We start from the raw sequence: 21,712 nt of genomic DNA, 5'->3' as shown, positions 1-21,712 counted from the left end.
GAAAACCTGTTCAAAGAGGACAGATGGGATGAAGCATGACTTAAGGAACAGAAATATTTAGGGGCATGCCTTTATTTCTACTTTCACCCAGGCTATGCCTCTAACTCTTAACCTCCCTAAAAACCAACTCCTGGGGCCAGTGGGATGCCAAGCCTGACACAACCTGACTTTGATCCCTTGGACCCACTTGGTGGGAGGAGAATACGCTAGTGTGCGCGCGCACACACACACACACACACACACACACACACACACTCACACTAAAATGTAAACACATTGTGTTATAATGTATTTTTGTCCTTATTTTAAAAAGAAACAGAGGTGGGGCTGGAGAGATGGCTCAGTGGTTAAGAGCATGTACTGCTCTTGCAGACAGCCTGATGTGGTTCCCAGTAACCACATCAGGCTGCTCACAACCACATGCAACTCCAGCTCCAGGAGATCCAATACCCACTTCTGGCCTTTGAGGGCACAAATACATATACACATAATTTTAAAAATGTAAATAAATAAATAAATAAATAAAAACATTGTTTCTTTAGAGACCGGATCAAGGGTGGGGATGTAACTCAGTTCGTAGAGTGCTTGCCTATCATGCATAAAGTCCTGGGTTTCATCCCCAGCACCATATAAAAACCAAGTAGGTGGAACAGGCCTGTAATCTAGCACTCAGGAGAAGAGGAAGGATGATGAAGAGTTAAGACCAGGCTCAGCTACAGAGCAAGTTCAAGGCCAACATGTGAGCTGCTGCTTTAAAAAGCCCGTCAAGTGCCACTGCCTCCCTGGTTCCCCAGATATCCAGGATTTCAGCTTCACAGTGCTCACTTTTTCACCACATCATCTGAGACTTCCTTACAATCACTTAAGGTAATTTAACAAATTAACAATATCTATCTCTCCCCCACCCCCACCCCGCGCACTTTTTCTCCGAAACAGGGATTCTCCATGTAGCCCTGGTCATCCTGGAACTCATTTTTGTAGCCCAGGCTGGCCTGGAATTCAGAGGTCTGCCTGCCTCTGCCTCCCAAGTGCTGGGATTAAAGGTGTGCACCATTCAGCTAACAGTTTCTCTTTTTATTAAGTAACAAAAATTATTTGCATTTTTAGGTGGGGTGTGTGCCTCTGTGCTATTCAGTCTGGTCTCAAACCCCACGTGAGCTCAGGTTATCCTTCGGCTTCAGCCTTCCCAGTAGCTGGATTACAGACAGGTACCACAGGCTGGCTCCTCTAGTTCCTACAGAATGCTTGCTACAAGAAACCAGAGTAAGAGGTCGAGACTTGTCATATCAGCTCATCAGTACACCACCTAATTTATCGAACTGCCTATAACACTGGCTCCATACGACTCAGTGGGTGTACAAGATCAAATGGAAAAGAACAAAGGGTCACAGTAAGGAGGGCTGGACTCATTTCCCTCCCTTCTTCTCTCAGGGGATAATCACAAGTGGGAGCAAGCACACACTCACTTCCCCCTTGGGCACTTCCTACTCACCAAGCAAAGAGAGCATGAAGGATCTGCAGCAGCCTCTGGTAGCAGGAAGACATGGTGTGGTGCTCCTGAGCGTTCACTCTTGGCTTGTCATCCACACTGAGATCTTCAGCACCTAAGCACTAAAGAGTAAAGACTTCAGTCTGGTTCCTCCCATAACTGTTCTCATTCCTCTTCAGTATTTCTCAGTTAGAAAGGGACTCTTGGCAATTACTTACAGACCCACAAAGCTAAGCCTGCCTGTAAGTTCATTTGTTCTTTTCTTTTCTTTTTTTGGTTTTTTGAGACAGGGTTTCTGTCTATAGCTTTGGAGCCTGTCCTGGAACTTGCTCTGTAGACCAGGCTGTCCTCAAACTCATGGAGATTCGCCTGCCTCTGCCTGAGTGCTGAGATCAAAGGCATGTGCCACCACCACCTGGAAACTTTTCATTTTTTTTTCTCTTCCTTTCTCCTCCCCCGCCTCAAAAGTTTCAAAGCCTGCCTGTCCAGCCACTCTGGACATTCTTGCACCCTCTCTGAAGACCACGCTCAGCCTATGCAGCTGTTCATAGACTTCTACTGCTGAGTCTGCCTGCTTGCTCCCCTGGCCTCTAACTCAGAGGGTATAACTCTCTCTCTTCCTCTTACCTCTTTCCTCCTGCTTCTCCTCCCAGAGCTACCTACACACGGGAGCTTGCCTGCCTGTGCTTACATGGTTTCTAGTCTTATAATAAGACAGTCTTCTGACCTGGAAGTAGTTGTGAATGTTCTCCAGATGGTTACACATTGGGGTTAGCAGTTGAACAACAAAATGAACAATGTCCTGGACAGATCTCTGATGAAGATGTGAGAATCCAATATTACGGCTTCCTTTATTCTACAATAAATCTCAGAGTTATAAGGGGGAAACTGGATAAATTCTTTAAAATTAATCATTATTTAAGTGTTTAAAGTTGTGATTCCAGATAGAAGAGGTAATTTACTTGCCTAAGATAATATTATAACAAAGGGATAAAAATGATAGCAAAAGAAAAAAAGAAACTTCACTTTGTTTTAAATCTCTGAGAGAATGGATTTTGTAGAGATAGAACAGTTCGATTGAAAAGTATAGACAAGGGCTGGAGAGACAGCTCGGCAGTTAGGAGTGCCTGCTGCGCTTGAAGAGGACCCTGGTTTGTTTCCTAGCACCCATAGGGTGGTTCCAGGGGGATGTGACACCCTCTTCTGATCTCTGTGGGTACGATAAGCACGTGGAACACACACATACACACAGGAAAAATACTCATACACTTAAAATAAAAATAAATCAAAATATCTTTTTAAAAAGTATAGACTTGCCAGGCATCAGGTGATGTATGCCTTTAATCTCTGGAGGGTGTTGGAGGCAGGAGGATCAGGACTTCCAGGCAATTCTCTGCTACATAGGAAATTCAAGTCCAGCCTTGGCTATAGAAGAGTGTCTCAGTAGACCATCATAACTAATGAGTTTGAGCTCATGTATAGAGCACAAATAACACACATATCCATATTTTACCATCCGTACAACCCAAGGGCTTCCCCAATGCTAGGTGCTTTTGTTCTTTCTATACATATCTGAGGCTCTGGCCTCTCTGGCAGCCAAGTTCTATACTGAATTTTATACATGCTTAGATTGGGAGGCTATCAAACCTGAGGCTACAGGTATAGCTCAGTGGTAGTCTAATGAAGTTCTGGGTCTGAGCCTCAGTACTGCAGAGAAATGAGGGGAGACCTGAGAAAGGTCACAATTCAAAATGTTTAGGACATTTAGAAATAAATTTCATGTTTAGGGAGTCTCTTCAATTTTCTGTTTTAAACACACAGACACAGACACAGACACAGACAGACAGACAGACAGACAGACACACACACACACACACACACACACACACACACACACACGGTGTGAGGAATCCAGCCTCAGCCTTTAAGTATATTAGACTACACTACAGCCCAGCCTGTGTAGGGCAAAGCACCTTCAATCTGGTAATAGAAATGCCATCAAGTTACCTAGGAAATTAAACATAACGCCAGGATACTCAGCACTAGCACCTGCTTGTTTCCAAGTTTTCTAAGCCCTATCTCTACTAACCTTGAGGAAGCAGATTCTCTTGGCAAAAGAAGGTGTCAGTACATTCTCTAGCTTCTGGGAAAGATCTTCCAGCAAGAAAAGCAGCTCGGCAGGCCCAAGCTGTACAACTTCTGTGGCCTGTACCATAGAAGATGAAGACTAGCTTCAATCACGCCCTATTCACAATACTTTTGGGGTTCTCTTGTTCATCCCTCCCACTGGTGAAGAACTGAATTTGACTTTTAATCAAAAGAAGGAAACAGGGGGCTAGACAGCAGGCTGAGTGGACAAAGCACCTGCCACACAAGCACAAGGACAAGAGTTCAGATCCCCGGCACCTATTTACACAGGTGGCAAGGACTTCACCCACTCAGCCATCTCCCAGAGTTCTCAGAGGCCACATCTCCTTCCACTTTTTCACTACTATTCACTGTGGAGAATCACTCTGTAAGTACACGGCAAGAGACGGAATGGGTGAAATGTCCCACCTAGATTGCTCATTCAATATCTGCTTACGGAGAATCTTCTACGAGCAGATTGATGAAGAAAAACTTAAAAAGGTAAAAATTCACACCATTTAAAATATTTTAGTCTGGAGAAATCCCAATCTCTAATGGAAATCCTCATCAAAAGTTACCTTCTGTGAAAATAATCTCTATTGTCAACTTTACTAGGAAGAACACTCTCTTGTTGAAGTTCAGATGTGAATACAGTGTGGAGAACTCATCTCTACATCCTCTATCCCACCTCACTGACTGAAGGCAAGCAGCATACTGTGTGTACTACTGTCCTGCCAGTGTGTCTAGGTCAGTAGTCAACATAGAAATAGCCTCTATTAGTATCTACTTGATGCTGAACAGATGTTGTGAAAACGGACAACAACAGTGATTCTTTAAGTCCTAAGAGCACTACCTGGTAACCTGCCAGTAAGGATCACAGAACCAGTTCTGTGTTTTATAACCTCTGACACGCTGAGAAAACCTGGAACTTGTGAGCAACAGGACAAGGATGACTACTCACCACTGCGCTCATATCAAGGCCTCTGAAGTCAGAAACCAACCTTTCCTTTTCTGTCTTCCCCTTTCGTCTCGTCTGTCACTGCTCTCACAGAGGGCCTCACACTGCTGGGCGAGTGCTCTGCCACTGAACAGTATTCCCAGATTTTAACTTCATTTTTTGCTGTTTTGTTGAGACAGAGTGTCTCTATGTTAGCCCTGGCTGTCGTGGAACTCACCAGGCTGGCCTTGTATCTGCCTGCCTCTGCCTCCCCAGTGCTAGGTTTAAAGTCACGTGCCATGACACCTGGGCCAACTACTTTAAGTATCTGTGTTCTTGAAATATGAACCTACAAGGTTAAGTTCTGGGATCCTAGACTGTCACTTACTTCAGTATGCATTTCAGTGTCTAAGATGAACTTGGTCACAAGTCCAGAATGTAGAATAGAGAAGACCTCAATGTCCAGCTCTCGGAAAAAAGCACGGTAACTCTGCAGCGACACAAATGTCTTTCCTTCCTTCCCCGTGGACTCCTGCGGGAAAGGGTGGAGCAAACAAAAGTACTAAAGTCTCAGATATCAACCTAATTACAAATATTTTAATCTAATTTTTTTAATTGTGTGGGTAGGTGGGTGGGATATACACATGTGAGTGCAGAGGCTCTGGAACCCACTGAAGCTGGAGCTACTGGTGGTTGGAAGTTACCAAACGTAGGTGCTAGAAACGGTCTGAAAAGCAGTAAGTACTTTTAACCACTGAGTGATCGTCTCCTCATCCAGCCAAATTTAATTTTAATTAACATGCTAAAGTACAATACACATTCATGTTTGATAAAGTTATAATTTCCTTACGTCATCACATTCCTGTCCCCAAATTCTCTAACTACCCCTTAAGCCAAGGCACTGGCTAGAGTATAGCAAGAGAAGTCAACATCTTCGGTTGTTTCTACTTAAGGATGGACTGCTAGGTAAATTAAAGCATGTGATTTACATGGTACAGAAGGCGGTGAGCTTAAAGGCTAGGATGATCTAGTTTCAAACCTTAGCTCATGTGTATGTCTCTTGTGGCTTAAAAACTTTTATGACATTTTACTTAATTCTCTGTGTTTGTTTGCATGCCACGTACATATAGAGGTCAAAGAACAATTTGTGGGAATTGGTTCTCTCCTTCCACCACGTGAGTTCTGGGGACTGAATTTAGGTCATCAGGTGTGACAGCAGGTGCCTTTGCCGTTTGGCCATCTTGCTAACTATATTTCGTTTTGTTGTTTTGAGACAAGGCCTTACATGTAGCCCAGATGGTCTCAAACGTACGATCATTTTCCTGCCACAGCCTCCCAAATGCTGAGATTGTAGGCATGCACCACCACACCCAGGTCACTACGTTTATGGGCTGGGGAAAAAAGGAGAAAGACCACAAGAAGAATATATAAAAGAATATCATGCTAGGCATGGAAGTACATGACTGCAATCCCAACACACAGGACACTAAGGCAGAAGGACCATGCGTTTGAGATCACCCTGGGCTACGTAGTGAGACCCTGTCTGAAAAACCCAAGGCACAGGGCAGTGTATTATAAGACATAATGTGACAACTACTATAAATCAGAGTTCCAAGTACCACAGGGGAGCAAAACACAGATGTAAAGTATGCAGAAGATAGTTAGAAAAAGCAGCCATCTGTGCAGCAGAAATAAGACTGTTCTACTTTGACTCCTGTGGCTATGAGAAAACACTCTCACCAAAAGTAACTGGGAGGGGAAAGGGCTTATTTGGCTTACCCTTCCAGGTCATACTCCACCACTGAGAAAAATCAGGGCAGGAACCGAAGCAGAAACCATGGAGGAGCAATGCTTGCCAGCTTGCTCTCTAGCTTGCTTCTGTTCATGCTCAGCTAGCTTTCTTAAACAACCCAGCCCTACCTGCCTAAGGATGGTGCCACCCATAGTGGACTGGGCCCTTCCCCATCAATCATCAATCCAGACAATCTCTCAGAGACACTGCCACAGGCCAATCTGATCTGAGCAACCTGTCAACTGAGACTGTCTCTTCCAAGGGACTGTACATGGTTTCTAGTGGGACACAACAACCAAGGATTTAGAGAACAGTGCAAACTCTTCTAGTTGAGGGTCATTCATTTGCCTCTCTCCCCATTTCTTCCCTACAAAACATACAAAGAATAAGGCCAGCCTTATTCGCACTGAGCAGTCACAAACCTCTGTCACATATCCCATACCTTATCTACTTGGCTTCTACCAGATGGCACCATGTCATATTCCGAAGTATCTTCTGTTAGAAGTGTTTCAGTGGAGGATGCTTTGCTATCAGCTTTTTGTTTCCTCCCCCCTATAGTGCAAAAGAGAAAAATGACTTAAGTAATCAGCAAGTGTGTTTTGCCAAATAGAACTCCCCAAGAAGGGAGAAAGAAATTTTATGATTCCAGCTACACAACATTACACACCTTCCAATAAAGGTTTGATGATACGATTTTTCTAATTACTGTATAAGCACCGCTCATCAACCAACTGTGCCATTGGCACGCTGAATTGTTTTTTTTTAACTTTCTCCTTTTTAAAAAAAAAAAGATTATCTATTTATTAAGTATACAATGCTCTGTCTTTATATACGCCTGCACACCAGAAGAGGGCACTAGTTCTCATTACAGATGGTTGTGAGCCACCATGTGGTGGCTGGGAATTGAACTCAGGACCTCTGGAAGAGTAGCCAATGCGCTTAACCTCTGAGCCATCTCTCCAGCCCCTGATCTTTTTAAATACTAATGTCATGATGCATATAAGCCAATGTGGCTTAGATAGGGACAAGATAGGAATGTACTCACCCATCTTTCCTTTGTTTCTGTTTTTTGTTGAAATAGCAGAACTGCTCCAAGGTATCTTATCTAAAGTATCCAAGTCAACGTTTGCGAAAGGTGGAACATAGTCTGGGATGACTGAAACAGAGCAGGAGCAATGAATACCAATTATCTGAACACCTAGAAACAGGCTTCCAAAATCACCACTGCAGCAGCGAATGCCAGTCATCTGATGTGGTTTGGGCACAGTGAAATGGAACTTAGAAGAATATTATATTATAGTAACTGATTATGATCAATTAATACAAAACCATTTTCAAAAAGAACATGAAATAGCCAACCAAACAAAAAGAAACTAAAAATAAATCACTTAGAAATCCAAAGATATTAATATTTGATGACATAACTTTTTGTTTTACATACCGTTGTTTAAGATGAGGGCCTGAAGAAGGCCTATTCTCCCTAGAGAATTAAGCTGGCATTTTTCATTTTGTTTTTGTGCCTGTCTGTCTCTATTTTTTTTTTCCCCCTGAGACAGACGGTTTCTCTGTGTAGCTCTGGCTGTCCTGGAACTTGCTCTGTAGACCAGGCTGGACTCAAACTCACAGAGATCCACCTGCCTCTGCCTCTCGAGTGCTGGGATTAAAGGCATGCGCCACCACTGCCTACCTGTCTCTCTATGATAGGGTCTCACTATGTAGCCCTCGATGGTATTGAACTCATAGAGATCTGCCTGCGTCTGCCTCCAGAGTGCTGAGATTAAAAATGTGTGACATTACACTCAGCCCTAAGCTGGCACAAAAAAATTTTGTTATTAATGTGTATGAGTACTTTGCCTATGTGTATATCTGTGCTCCACATACATGCCTGGTACTCACAAGGGCCAGAAGATGATGTTGAATCCTGTGGAAATGAAGTTATAGACAGCTCTGAGCTGCCTTGTGGGTACTTCAAATCAAACTCTTCTAGAAGAGCAGCCAGTGCTCTTAACTGCTGAGCCATCTCTCAGCTAGTGCTAGAAGCTAGCATTTTAAATCAACCAGTTAAGAGTCAGAAGGAATAAGAAGACATTCATCTTTACTGCTGGTTTGTGACTATATTTAATAAAGCAAAGGTTAGCTGGCTGTGGAGGCAGAAACAGGTAGATGTCTATGAGCTAGAGGCCTGCCAGGTCTACAGTTCAAGTTCTAGGATAGCCAGGGCTACATAGAGACACTCTGTCTCAAAAAAACTAAATAAATGGCCAGGTGGTGGTGGCGCATGCCTTTAATCTCAGTACTTGGGAGGAAGAGGCAGGTAGATCTCTGTGAGTTCGAGGCCAGCCTGGTCTACTAATTGAGTTCCAGGACAGCTAGGAATGTTATACAGAGAAACTCTGTCTCAAAAAGCAAAAACAAAACAAAACAAATACATAAAGGTACGCTGATAACTGAGGCTTAGGGCACAGCCCTTCTTACCTGCCAAGTACTTCTCTAGGATTTCCTGAAGTTCCACAAGGTCCTTTAGCCGACTAAGGACTTTGCCCTTCATCTCAGGAGATGTCTGTTGGCAGAAGGCATTCACAACCTGCAAGGCACAAATTCTGTTCATTCGCGGACATCAACCTCATTTGCTTTACTTTGCTGGGGATGAAATGTTCTTTTACTACACTAAATATTTTTTTTTTAATATAAAGCATATGAGCCTGGTATGGTGGCTTATATCTACAATCCCAGTAGTTGGGACACTGAGGCAGGAGCATCACCATGAATTTGAGGCCAGTCTAGTCTACATAGAGAGATGCAGACCAGTCACTAAGACTGTCTCAATCAAAAAAACATACAAGGAAGCAGATATATCTGTGTATGAAATAGTGTATCATAAAATGTGCTAATCTGCAAGAAAATGAAAAAGTCTCACAGACCAGACTGGTTTTAAACTCAGTATGTGGCTGAGGATGACCTTCAACTCCTGATCCTCCTGCCACAACTTCCCAAGTGTGGGAGCTAGAGACAGGGATGTGTCAGCACACACGGTTATGTGGTGCTGGGGACAGAAGCTAGGGCTTCATGCATTAGTGTATAACAGACAACCCACAGCTGTCTGTATTCTAGCAGTCTCCATAAAAGAAAAGATACAGATGGATAAAACTGTAATGAGCATATGTAAATGAAACTGCAAGAAATAATAACAAAGTATGCAAGAAGTCTAAGATGTGCCTTTGTTAACAGAAAAAGGAGAGCATTTCTTCCTGAAGCACTTGTTTAGAAACTATTTAAAAGTTGATCTAAATTCAGAAAGACAAAGTTTAGGAGGAAAATCTGAATTAATAAAGAAAAAATTATTTTTAAAAAGATTTTTAAATTTTTATTTGTGTGTGTGTGTGTCTATTTTAATGTGCACATGCATATGGGCGACCTTGAAGACCAGAAGAGCCTGGAGCTGGAGCTGCCCTCAGCTGAGCCTCCCAATGCAGGCACAAGGAATCAAACTCTGGTCCTCCAGAAGAGCAGCACAGCGATCTCAGCTGCTGAGCTCTCACTCCAGTCCCACAGAATTTCAAAGGATAAAATGACAATAAAATCCTACTTTCTACAATCCCATTTGGAAATTATGACTCAGTGACGGGAAAAAAGCTAACATAGACTGTAATACAGCAGTGTTCTCCCTGGGCCAAAATGCAAGAAACCTGATTTTAACCCAACTTCTATGTACTACTGGTTATGCAATCAGGTAGACGATCAGACAGCATGCACTTCAGCAAATCAAGTCTTACTCTATCTACTTCCCATGTCCCTTGGGTGGGGTCGGTAACCTTTCTAAGCTTTTCTGCTTTGCCCATAAAGCGGGAGCTGTTGCACAGATGTGAAGTACAATATAACCAAAAGGCAGAGGCAGCAATGAAACGCCGCCATTACCAACGTCCACAAACACCCTCTGAAAAGGAAACCGAGTCCAGAGAGTGAACAGAGGCCCAGGCAATAGGAACAGGACTTCCCAGCACAGAGGCCATGCTATGGAGAAGTGGGAACGCAGGCGGCCTGGAAAGCCAGCTACACAGTGAGCGTTCTAAGTATTCTGACTGGGAACATCAGGAAGTACAGATGGTCAGCAGGGGTGGGATACGTCTGCCAGAGAAGCACAGGCAGTGGTGCTTCAGGGAGACTTTTAGGGAGTTTGTAAGAGCCAAGAAAAGAGTTTTCTTTTAAGAGGTGGTGGCGCACGCCTTTAATCCCAGCACTCGGGAGGCAGAGGCAGGCGGATCTCTGAGTTCGAGGCCAGCCTGGTCTACAGAGCGAGATCCAGGAAAAGCGCAAAGCTACACAGAGAAACTCTGTCTCGAAAAACCAAAAAAAAAAAAAAAAAAAAAAAAAAAGAGAGAGAGAGAAACTACAGATAGTAAAGTGAAACATTGCAGTAATTCTACTCACCTCTCTGAACCAGTTGAAAGTAAGGAACGTGAGTGAACACATAAGTGAACGCTCTTTAGCAGACATGGACTCCAGTTTCTCTCCAGGTTCCAGGTCGAGGAGGAACAGAGGACAATCTGAGAAAGAACAAATGCCCCACCTTCCTTTAGCTCAAAGAAGAAGAACATGGGTCCTGCCCCCACAGCTACCTGCTTGCCTCTTAAGCTCCTATTTGAGGGCCAAGCTTTGTTTTGTTTCAAAAATCCTTCCACGTTAGTGTCAAAAGAATACCTTTACCCTATGGAGGCCTGCTGGAAACAGCACTTCTGAAAGGTAAATATGTCTGGAAGGCTATGGGGTAAGGCCATTTTTGCTGGCTATAACTGCGGTCTCTAGACAACAGAGAGCATACAGCTCTTCTTAAGACTTAAGGTGTTTATGTCCGAGATGAAACAGAATTCTACTATGTGCTTATGTATACAAAGCAAAAACCAACATAGTGACTCCTGGAGATAAGCAATATAGGGAAGGGAAACTCGGGCCCATGGAAACAGTGTTATGGTTCACGGCAAATTCCTAAGCAGTCTTCCTGTAAAGGCCAATGGTCACAAACTGTGTGATGATGCTATACCCCTCTCAGATTTAAACTAATGAAAAGTGAACACATACAAGTGGGAGACCAAAAGAAAAGAGAGAAAAAAAAAAGTAAAGAAGAAAAGAATGGAGAAAAGAAAAAGTTTACCATACAGCATTCAGCAACAATTACAAAGAGAATGACTGGTTCCACGTAAGCTCTTTTGACTGAAATTCCATTATTATTGCAATTCTCATCTATGACGTTAGAAAATTCCACCTCACATATACAAGTAGGCCCTTGCCTACTTTTACCAAAAGACCACAATGAAAGGATCTGAGAACTGCACCCCATACCTAAGAGACCATCAATCTCATCCAAGTTTCCATTATGTTGTCTTGCCACACAAAGTCTCAGCAGCCGGAAATGGGAAGCCAGGCACAAAGGAGACATCGATCTAGGAAGGAAAAATCCACTCCACTTAGTACCACAGTCATATTAATCCAAATCTATAGGAGCCACTTTTATAATTAAAGATAAACAGCAAGCACTCAATGAATGCTCAGGAAACAATGGTCTAAAGTGCAAGAAGGCAAAGGGTATGAGTGGTGGGATGAGGCAGAAGTAGGAAGGAGGGAGGCAGAGGCAGCAAAGGATGTTCATGGGAAGAAAGAAAAGAGCAAGGAACAGCAAACAGCCTAGTGTAGTGTGTGCTGACTGTCAGGGGCAATACAAACCTCAATCCCAGGGACCAAGAAAAAAAGGAATCTGACTGAGTCCCTCTAATAACTCCAGATACAATCTTTCTTAGAAGAAACACTTTGATGCAAGGACTCACACATTAAAAGAACTATGAAATGGGGCTGCTGAGATGGCTCAGGGCTAAGAGTGACTACTGCTCTTGCAGAGAACCCAGGCTCAGTTCCCAAAACCTACATGGTGGCTCACAACCACCTATCACTCTACCTCTGGGGGAGCCAACATATTCTTTTAACCTCCATGGGCTCCTACATGCATGTGGTGCAGATACATGCACTTAGGCACACACACTTAAATAAATAAATTCATCCATTCATTAATATTAAGAGACTTTTTTTTAAAACAATAGGATTCCCCATGAACATTCAAAATACCAACAGAATGGAAAAGCACTAACTTTTGGCTTGATTCTTGTGAAGTCACTTGACTTCCATCTTCTGCAAATTCCCGAAGGAAGAGTGGTAGGAGGTTGATGACAATACCATCCTGAGTGCTGTATTCTTCCAGTCCATAGAGAGCTTTCACAGGAAATGGAAAGTCACTGTGAAGAGAACCCAAAATCTGATGTCCCAACTGGGAGGAGAACAAGGCTATAGGGGAAATAGCTGGAACAAACCAACTTCAAGCAAAGACAAGTATGGGAAGAAGCCATAAACAGAGAACAAGTGGGGACCTTCTCAGCAGTTCTACAGCTGGGTACAGGGTGTTAGGGCTGGGGCGGGTAAGCTATAGGGGCAGACTTGACTCGAGGGCAAAAGTAGTGTGGAGTTTGTATTAGCCACTGAACCGATACAATTTCCTCACCAGTAGAGCCAACCCAGGAGGTAAACAGCACTTACCCTTCTGGAACAGCACAGAAGTCCACCACAAAGGCATCTTGGAAATCATTAAAGATGGTCTGCCCAACCCATTCCTTCCGGGTGCAAACAAGAATGGTGCAGTGAGGGGCACATTTGCTACTATAACCCTAGATAAACTGCCACTAACCTTTCTACACCTCAGGCTCCTCGTTTCTAAAAAGGAAATTGTAACAGACCTCCAATACTGTAAAGGAGATAACGTACAAAAAGTGCTTCCCCCAGTGCCTGGCACACAAATGGTGCCAATCACCAACAACCTTCTTGTCATTTTACAGTTACATCATCATGTGGAGGAGACTCAGGAGAGCCCTGAGGTGGGTGGAGAACAGCCTCCCAGCTAGAATGCAAGAGCTCACACTGCAACAGAGAGAGAGACTTAATGTATCACAAAGAAGCTCTGATGCTTTGTTGCTTTAAGAAAAGACACTTGGGGGCTGAGCGGTTAGGAGCACTGACTGCTCTTCCAAGGACTTGGGTTCAATTCCCAGGACCCACATGGCAGTTCACAACTGTCTGTAACTCCAGTTCCAGGGGACCTGAAATCCATGGAAAAACACTAATGCATATAAAATAAAAAAGAAAAGACACTTGGATGCTCACACCAGTCATTCCAAAACTGGGGATGAAGACGTAGGACTACAGCTAGTTCAAGGGCAGCCTGGTCTTTATAAAAGTTCTAGTTAACCAGGGCTATACAGTGAAACCTTGTCTCAAGAACTAGCTCCCACTTGTCACCCCCAAAGCAAGACACTGTTCTTACCAAGGTTTTTGGAGCCAACTTTCTTTCTTGGATCAGGTTGGCAAATTCATCATAATAAAGAGAAGAGGCCCAAGGAGAATGCTCAGTGCAAGAATGAACCAGTTGTAGCAATGAAGTCACCTGCAGTCGGCGGAGAGAAGAGCTGTGACTCTTGGGCTGCCGACCCTTCCTAAATTTGTCTCTGCACTCCACAGTAAGTTCTCTCCAATCTCACGGCCAAAACTCAGCGAGGCACTCCTGAGCCTCTTGTGCAGTCTGCCTCTTTCCAAGCATACTTCATATCCAAAGCCAAAACGAGGCTGGAGTGGCAGACTCAGGTATGGACAGTAAGTATGGAAGGAGAGAGACAAGTAAGACGAAGAACACTGGATGTGTCCTAGAATGAGAAGGAGGGCATGGTATCCCATGCCTATAGTGCTGGCAGTTAGGAGGCAGAGACAGGGGGAACCCAGCAAGTTCAAGACCAGCCTAGTCTACACTGTAATTCCAGCCCTAGAGCTACATAACAAGACCTTATCTTTAAAAATAGTTACTTGAAGACATTTTTGAAAGGAAATATACAAAATACTCCAGCCACAGACGTAGCTCAGTGGTAGTGTTTGCCTAGTATACACAGGGCCCTGTAATCCATCCAGCATTGTAAGAAAAAAACAAAAAAACAAAACCCACACTACTTCTGGTAAAACCGCAGTGACAAACAGCAAGCTCTGAGAACTGGCAAACAAAAAAACTGGCAAAAAAAAAAAAATCTGACTATGTTATAGAAACTTACCTGTGTACACTCTTCACTGCTCAGGTCAGCTCTCCTCTGGGTTGAATTAGATGGCACACTTCTAGAAACAAATAATTTTAACTTCATTTTTGTAATATTTTATAATAATTGGCAGTAAGTTTAAGAGTCCTGTGTTCTTTCAGACAAGAATAGACACAAAATTTCATGAAGGCATGAAGAACTATTTATTTTCTTCATATAAAATGTAGGTTACAGTGAAATATGATCACCCCCCTTTTTTGAGACAGGGTCACACTAGGCGGCCAGGCTTATGTCAAACTCCTGTATGCAAGTGACCACTCTGCCCCAGCACCTGGAATTCTGAGGATTTTGTAAACAAGTAAGACCAACTTCTATGTATTTTTAAGGGCACACTAAATTAGTAATAAGAGAATTTTTTTTTTTTTTGAGATGGTAACCTGACCATGTTGCCCAAGCCAGCTTTGAACTCCTGGCATCAAGTGAGCCTCGTTCCATGTGCCCAGCTAAATAAAACATTTCTTCAGTATGTAGAATGCTCTGGGCATTGTCCAAACCACTGAATACTCTTGATAACTCTACAAAGTAAATACAATTAGCATTTCACAGTCATCAAACTACACAGGCAGAAGCAGAATAAGTTGCCCAAGGTCATTTAGCTAATAATGGAGCCAGGACTGGAGCCAGACAAGCAGTATGGATCAGTGAATACTGTTAACCAGCCCACAGCAGCCTCTTCAGACTGCTCTTCTTCCCTTTTTCTAGCTATTAGGCTGATTCTAAGGACATTTCCTGAGCTCTTAGGAATTCCTGACAAATCATTTCCAAAGAAGCATGAACTGAACTGTACTGTCAGTTTAAAATGACATACCATGAAGCCCCAGCTGGTACTTTTTAGATGCTATAACTGAAGCACATAAGAGCATGTAAGGAGAGAATCCACAAAGTAATTGTATTTGTACCAAACATGAAGCTCCAGACAGGATTAATACAGCAATAGAGAGCCTAGGTCAGAAGCAGATTCTAAATAATGAATTTCAGGACCAAGTTTAGCCTCTGTGGAAAGATTTCCAGCACCACACCTCTAGGCAACACGACAATTAATAACTATGATATAACTCTATAAAAACTGTACATGATATATACAGTCAAGATTAGAAGAGAATGGGCTGGGCAGTGGTGGCCCATACCTTTAACCCTAGTACTCGGGAGGCCGAGGCAGATGGATCTCTGAGTTCAAGGCCAGCCTGGCCTACAAAGCGAGTTCCAGGATAGCCAGAGCTGTTACACAGAGAAACCCTGTCTCAAAAAACAAAACAAGACGGGCAGTGGTGGCACACGCCTTTAATCCCAGCACTTGGGAGGCAGAGGTAGGCAGATCTCTGTGAGTTCGAGGCCAGCCTGGACTACCAAGTGAGTCCCAGGAAAGGCGCAAAGCTACACAGAGAAACCTTGTCTCAAAAAAACCAAAAAAAAAGCCGGGCGGTGGTGGCGCATGCCTTTAATCCCAGCACTCGGGAGGCAGAGCCAGACGGATCTCTGTGAGTTCGAGACCAGCCTGGGCTACCAAGTGAGTCCCAGGAAAGGCGCAAAGCTACACAGAGAAACCCTGTCTCGGAAAAAAAAACAAAAAACAAAAAACAAAAACCACACAAAAAGGGGGAAGAGAATGGGTTGCAGAAATGGGCCAGCAGTTAAGAATGTGTGGGTTGCTCTTGCAGAGGACCTGAGTTCAATCCCCAGCACCCCCATCAGTCAGCTACCATCTGCCTGTAACTCCAGCTCCAGGAGGATCTGACAACTTTAGTCTCCATAGGTACCTGCACTCATGTGCATATACCAGTCTACAAGAACATAATTAAAAATAACAAAAATAAATCCTAAAAAAGATTAGAAGAGAACATGGAAAAGAAGCAAGACATGTTTCTTCTTCTCACACAGAGAATGTCTCGATTAAGATAACGGCTGCTTAGATGCAAGATTGTAAAACATCTGTATCGAACTTCTGCCCTCCGGGGTTCTCCCATTGTGCTGTAAGCCTGTATTTAAGACCTCCTCCCTCCTTCAATAAACAGCATTCAGCATAAAAGAAAAAAAAAAAAAAGATAACGGCTGCATACTAAAACGTGCTTGTGGGCACCACCATGGCTAACTGATGCTGAGGCAGAGAAAGCAGACTCTGAGTACCTGTCTTCCGCCATGATGCCGGCCATGGTGACTGCACCAATGATCCCGATGAGCTTGTACTTGAACACAGTGCTAGAGAGCTGCTTTCGTATCACCAGGTGCATTTCATCCTGCAATGTGTTCAGGACAGAGAAAGAAGAGGCTGGAGTGACAGCAGGACATACCACTACTGGAGCTACATTCCATTCTCTAAGTCTCAGGTAGAAGATGGGAAATGGTTTTAAAGTTCAGAGACCAATTATACAAAGCTCCCAGAACAAGGCACACACATCCAGCAACAGCTGTTAGTCCTGCCATGGCAGCTGTTCTAGGACATGAGAATCACTGTGGTGTGGCTGCACAGCTACAGCAATGAGATACAATAACCTATTTTTAAATATGTTGATTTTGTGTGTGTGTGGGGGTGCACCTCGTGTGCAGGGTAGGGGTATGGAAGTCAGAGGACAATTTTTAGGAGTGGGTATATGATCAAACTTAGGTTGTCACACTCAGCAGCAAGTTACATTACCCACAAAGCAATCTTGGTGGACCACAATAAACCATTTAGAAATAAATTTAATCAGGGAAGCAAAATATTTACATGTTAAGATCTATAAGACACTGCTGGGCATGGGGCATAATTCTATAAACAGAACTTGAGTTTGAAGCCAGCCTTGGTTACATACAGAAAAATATTGCTGAAAGAAATGAATGGACTAAATAATGAAAAGATGTCCCATGTTCTGGATTAGAGAATTTGATATACACCATGAAAAATTGTCTCTGTCAAGGCACCCTCTGATTGGTTTAATAAAGAGCTAAACATCCAATAGCTAGGCAGGAGAGGATAGGCGGGACTTCTAGGCAGAGACAGGAACTCTGGTAAGAAGAGAGGCGGGATTTCACTAGCAAGACATGGAGGAAGTCAGACATACAGTATGGAGGAGAGGTAACAAGCAATGTGGCAGAACATAAATTAATATAAACGGGTCAATTTACGTTATAAGAGCTGGTTGGGAACAAGCCTAAGCTAAGGCCAAGCTTTCATAATTAATAAGAAATCTCTGTGTCATTATTTGGGAGCTGGCAGTCTAAAGAAAGTTCGACTATAGATGACAATGTTGTTCAGGGATTTAATGCAATCCCTATCAAAATTGTAGCAACTTTTTTTTTTCAGGAATAGGAAATGTCAGACTTTCAAAGTAAGAATGTAAAATGGTGTAGCTGCTCTAAAAATTTTTGGTGGCTCCTCAAATTGTTAAATAGAATCACCAAATAACTCAGCAATGCTATCTCTAAGTACACACTCTATAGCTGAAACTGAGGCTCAAACAAGGACCAGCACACAAATGCTCATCACAGCATTGTTCAAACAGCTGAAGGTAAAAACAACTTGTGTTCATCCTTGGATAAATAAAAGAACAAAAGTGAGATATACAGAAAATGGACTGTTCAGGTTTAATAAGAATGAAGGTCTACACATCCTGTAACACTGAGTGAAAACAGACAGACACATACTAGATGATTCTACATATGTCAGTACCTAGAAAAGGAAAAGAGACTGGAGATTACCAGCCCAGGAGAGTGGAGAAGCAAGGGATTATTGCCACATTGAGTACCTTTCTGCTCAGAATAATGAAGCAATTCTGAAAATGGACAGTGGTTATATTTGCACAATGTGAATATTCCCAATGCCACTGATATATTTAAAAATAATGAAAATGGCCAGGCAGTAGTAGGGTACACCTTTAATCCCAGCACTCAGGAGGCAAAGGCAGGTGGGTCTCTGGAGTTCGTGGCCAGCCTGGTCTACAGAGTGAGTTCCGGGACAGCCATCCAGGGCTATCCAGAGAAACCCTGTCTCAAAAAACCACAAAAAAAAAGAGAAAAGAAAAGAAAAATGGAAATGTGAAATTTTGTATATATTTTACCACAGTTCAAAAACAGAACAATGAAATGACTTTGTGTTACTGATATGAAACAGGGCACAACATCAGAAAGGAAAGCAGAATGGAGAACTCTACTGACAGCTCCTAACTACTGACTCTGGTGGCCTCAGGAGGCAGGCCAGATGCCTAGAGCAGCCAGGAGTTATTGTTCACTGCACACCTCTCTCACACTATGGATTCTGTACATGTGTGTTATCACCTAGCCAAACAAGTTTTAAACTAAAACAAGGTGCAGGTTGTCCAAGGCCACAACCCAGGATGAATTAGTGACACAAGGTAGCACTACAGCTACAAGAGGTGTGAGTTATGATCCCACCCGGTGAGTTTCGTTCCTACTTCACTCCCTTGGTTAGCTCTCTTCAGTAATCAGTGACCACAATGAAGGCAGGCCTAGGTAAAGCTTAGCCTAGACACCGTGACTCCACAGTGCTCCAAACAGAACCCGAAAGACATCTCACAACGGCTGATTACAGGCTCAGACCCAGCTCTATTCCAACAGACTAAGATTTCTTCACTGCTTTTATTTTTTACAGACTAGGCTGACTCAAACTCGTGGAAATCCTCCTGCTTCTGTCGGCCCAAGTACTGGGATTAAAGACATGAACCACCATGCCTGGCTGTTGTTTTTGTTTTGTTTTGTTTTTTATTAGGCAGGGTCTCTTTAGGAACTGACCTGGAACTAGCTAAGTAGCCAAGGCTGGCTTGGCATTAATAATACTTTTATTTCTATTTTTTAATTTTGAGACAGGGTCTATTTTGTACTGAGGCTGTCCTAGAACTCGATATGTAGAGCAGGTGCTGTTTCTACAACTCCACAGGCTGGAGTAACTTAGTATGGCAAATTCCAAATAAAAAGGTTTAAAACATTCTTTCTCAAAACATGGCCTCTTACCTGGATATGGTTGCTGGTTCCAGGCTGTTGGCTAAATGCTAGTGTGCTGAGAATACAGAAGATTTTTCGTATTTGCTGAGGGGACATATTCTCCAAATAATCTAAAATTCCCTAGGAGGGGGAAAAATGCCCAAAATGAGTTCATCAGCTAATATTCTCTCTCCTTTTTCTAAACTTTTTAAAAGTGTGTTTTGCCTGTATGTATGTAATGCACTATATGCATTGTTGGTGTCCAAGGACGTTAGAGAAGGGCATCGGATTCCCTGGAACTAGTTATGGATCGTTGTGACCCAATATGTAGGTGCTGGGAATCCAACCCAGAGCCTCTGCTTTTAACTGCTGAGCCATCTCTCCAGCCCCACTCCTCCCACCCCCACTTTAACCAGAACAATTACCCAGCTACTCCACTCCTGGTATTTTTCCAGGATTCCAAGTCAACACATGACCAAGATATCTGCACATCACATACACATAGCTATACATCATACACACATGTTTACTGCATCACATACACGATAGCTAAGTTTTAGAAACAACCTAGGTGTTTATCAACAGTGAGAAATGTGGTGCACACATAATGGATTTTTTTCAGCCATAAGGAAGAACGAAGTTCTGTTGTTTGCAGGAAAATGGATACACATGGAAGTGATCATTATATTAAATGGATTAAGTTGGTATCAGACAAATATTGCAAGTTTCTCTCAGTGGTGACCATGTGTGTACAGATGATTTGCTTGTACTTCTTACACTCTTAGCATCAAAGGCAAAGACCAACCTTCCTACCACAGCACTTAAACACGGTTTAGCACATAAGTATAGAGAAGTGTTTCTGAATAAATTAGTACACAAACATGATGCATCTTTACATCTATATGCATACATTTATAACTTACCTGTTATCCACCTTTCTATACATCCCTCCCACATTTACAGTGCTCAGTATCTAAAGCATACGAAACAAGTTTTCGATAACTAACAGGGAGCAGTAACTCTGAGATACGTGAAACAGAAAAATGATTCAGTATTTGGCAGTACAGACAATACCTTAATAAAAACAGCATTCAGCCTCATAGCAGAGGGGTTTAGTACAATCAGCTCAAGGAGGACATCCAATGCAGTATCAACTTCAGCCTCATTCCCACTGCAGATGTGGGTTACTAGGGCACCAACCACTTCCTATACAGGAGATCAACAGGACAGTGTGAAATAAAATATGTCATGGCCATTCTAAAAGGTTCATGCCTGAGGCCTTTCTTTAAAATTTTTTTTAACTATTTAATTTATTTTTATTAAGAAATTTTTTATTCATTCCACATACCAACCACAGATCTCTTCCTCATGCCTCCTCTTGCTCCCCTACAGCCTTCCCCCACAGCCCACCCCCTCTTCCCTCCCTCCGAAAAGGTAAGGCCTCCCATGGGGAGTCAGCCAAGTCCTGCACATTTAGCTGAGGAAGGTCCAAGCCCCTAACGCTGCATCAAGGCTGTGCAAGGTGTCCCACCATAGGCAATGGGCTCCAAAAAGTCAGTTCATGCACTATTTATTTTTATTTCATGTATATTGTTGTTTTACCTGCATGTATATCTGTATAAGGGTGTCAGATCCCCTAGAACTGGAGCTACAGACAGTTGTGAGCTGCAATGTGGGTGCTGGGGATTGAACCCAGGTCCTCTGGAAGAGCAGCTGATATTCTTACCCACTGAGCCATCTCTCTAGCCCCCACCTGAGGCCTTTCTGATGTCTACCTTACTATTTTTTATCTAACTGCCATGAGCATTGGCTTCAGGAGACCTATAATCACACCAGCACAACTACACTACCATCCTGGCTCCCTGGACCTTACTCCCTATTCCATGCTAGCCTCCAACTTGTAAATCTCCTGTCTCTCAAGTACTAGATCACAGGAGGAACAACCAGTCTTGACCTACTTTTGGTAACATATCAGTGGGTAACATAATACCCTGATTTTGCTCCTTGGTGTAGCTGCATGAATTTTTATCTATGAGTTAAACTGGACTAAGTATGTTCTGAAATTTCTTGAAAAGACTGTACTTAAGGAGCTGAAATTTCTTATAAATTTTATGACTAGAGTACAGGTCAGGCTGGCATAATTTCAGGAAAATACGGCCTCCTTGGGTGCAAAAACCCACACACATGCATATAATAAAAAAAAATAAAACAAAATAAAATCTAAGTCAAGTTGTTTGAGGTACTACATATGAGTGGGACCTTAATGATTTTACACCAAA

The 21,712-nt window shown here is 42.9% G+C and overlaps 1 protein-coding gene across 1 annotated transcript in view; it reads right to left on the bottom strand.

The window, feature by feature from the left end:
• Fancd2 (FA complementation group D2) overlaps window positions 1–21,712 on the bottom strand; it is a 68,321-nt gene that overhangs the window by 20,977 nt on the left and 25,632 nt on the right. Inside the window, exons 16-31 of the mRNA XM_059258377.1 lie at window positions 20,508–20,639; window positions 19,464–19,574; window positions 16,644–16,753; window positions 14,478–14,538; window positions 13,706–13,825; window positions 12,925–12,998; window positions 12,483–12,626; window positions 11,683–11,783; window positions 10,774–10,889; window positions 8,821–8,929; window positions 7,391–7,501; window positions 6,788–6,897; window positions 4,942–5,085; window positions 3,579–3,695; window positions 2,217–2,345; window positions 1,493–1,611 (exon numbers count right to left, since the gene is read on the bottom strand). Of these exons, the coding sequence (XP_059114360.1) occupies window positions 1,493–1,611; window positions 2,217–2,345; window positions 3,579–3,695; window positions 4,942–5,085; window positions 6,788–6,897; window positions 7,391–7,501; window positions 8,821–8,929; window positions 10,774–10,889; window positions 11,683–11,783; window positions 12,483–12,626; window positions 12,925–12,998; window positions 13,706–13,825; window positions 14,478–14,538; window positions 16,644–16,753; window positions 19,464–19,574; window positions 20,508–20,639 (1,808 nt within the window). The remainder of the gene's footprint in view (window positions 1–1,492; window positions 1,612–2,216; window positions 2,346–3,578; window positions 3,696–4,941; window positions 5,086–6,787; window positions 6,898–7,390; window positions 7,502–8,820; window positions 8,930–10,773; window positions 10,890–11,682; window positions 11,784–12,482; window positions 12,627–12,924; window positions 12,999–13,705; window positions 13,826–14,477; window positions 14,539–16,643; window positions 16,754–19,463; window positions 19,575–20,507; window positions 20,640–21,712) is intronic.

Source organism: Peromyscus eremicus, chromosome 3 (assembly GCF_949786415.1).
Source record: "Peromyscus eremicus chromosome 3, PerEre_H2_v1, whole genome shotgun sequence".
Classification (NCBI taxonomy): Eukaryota; Metazoa; Chordata; class Mammalia; order Rodentia; family Cricetidae; genus Peromyscus; species Peromyscus eremicus.
Note: the sequence above shows the minus strand (reverse complement) of the source record. Positions and strands in the feature narration are given on the sequence as shown.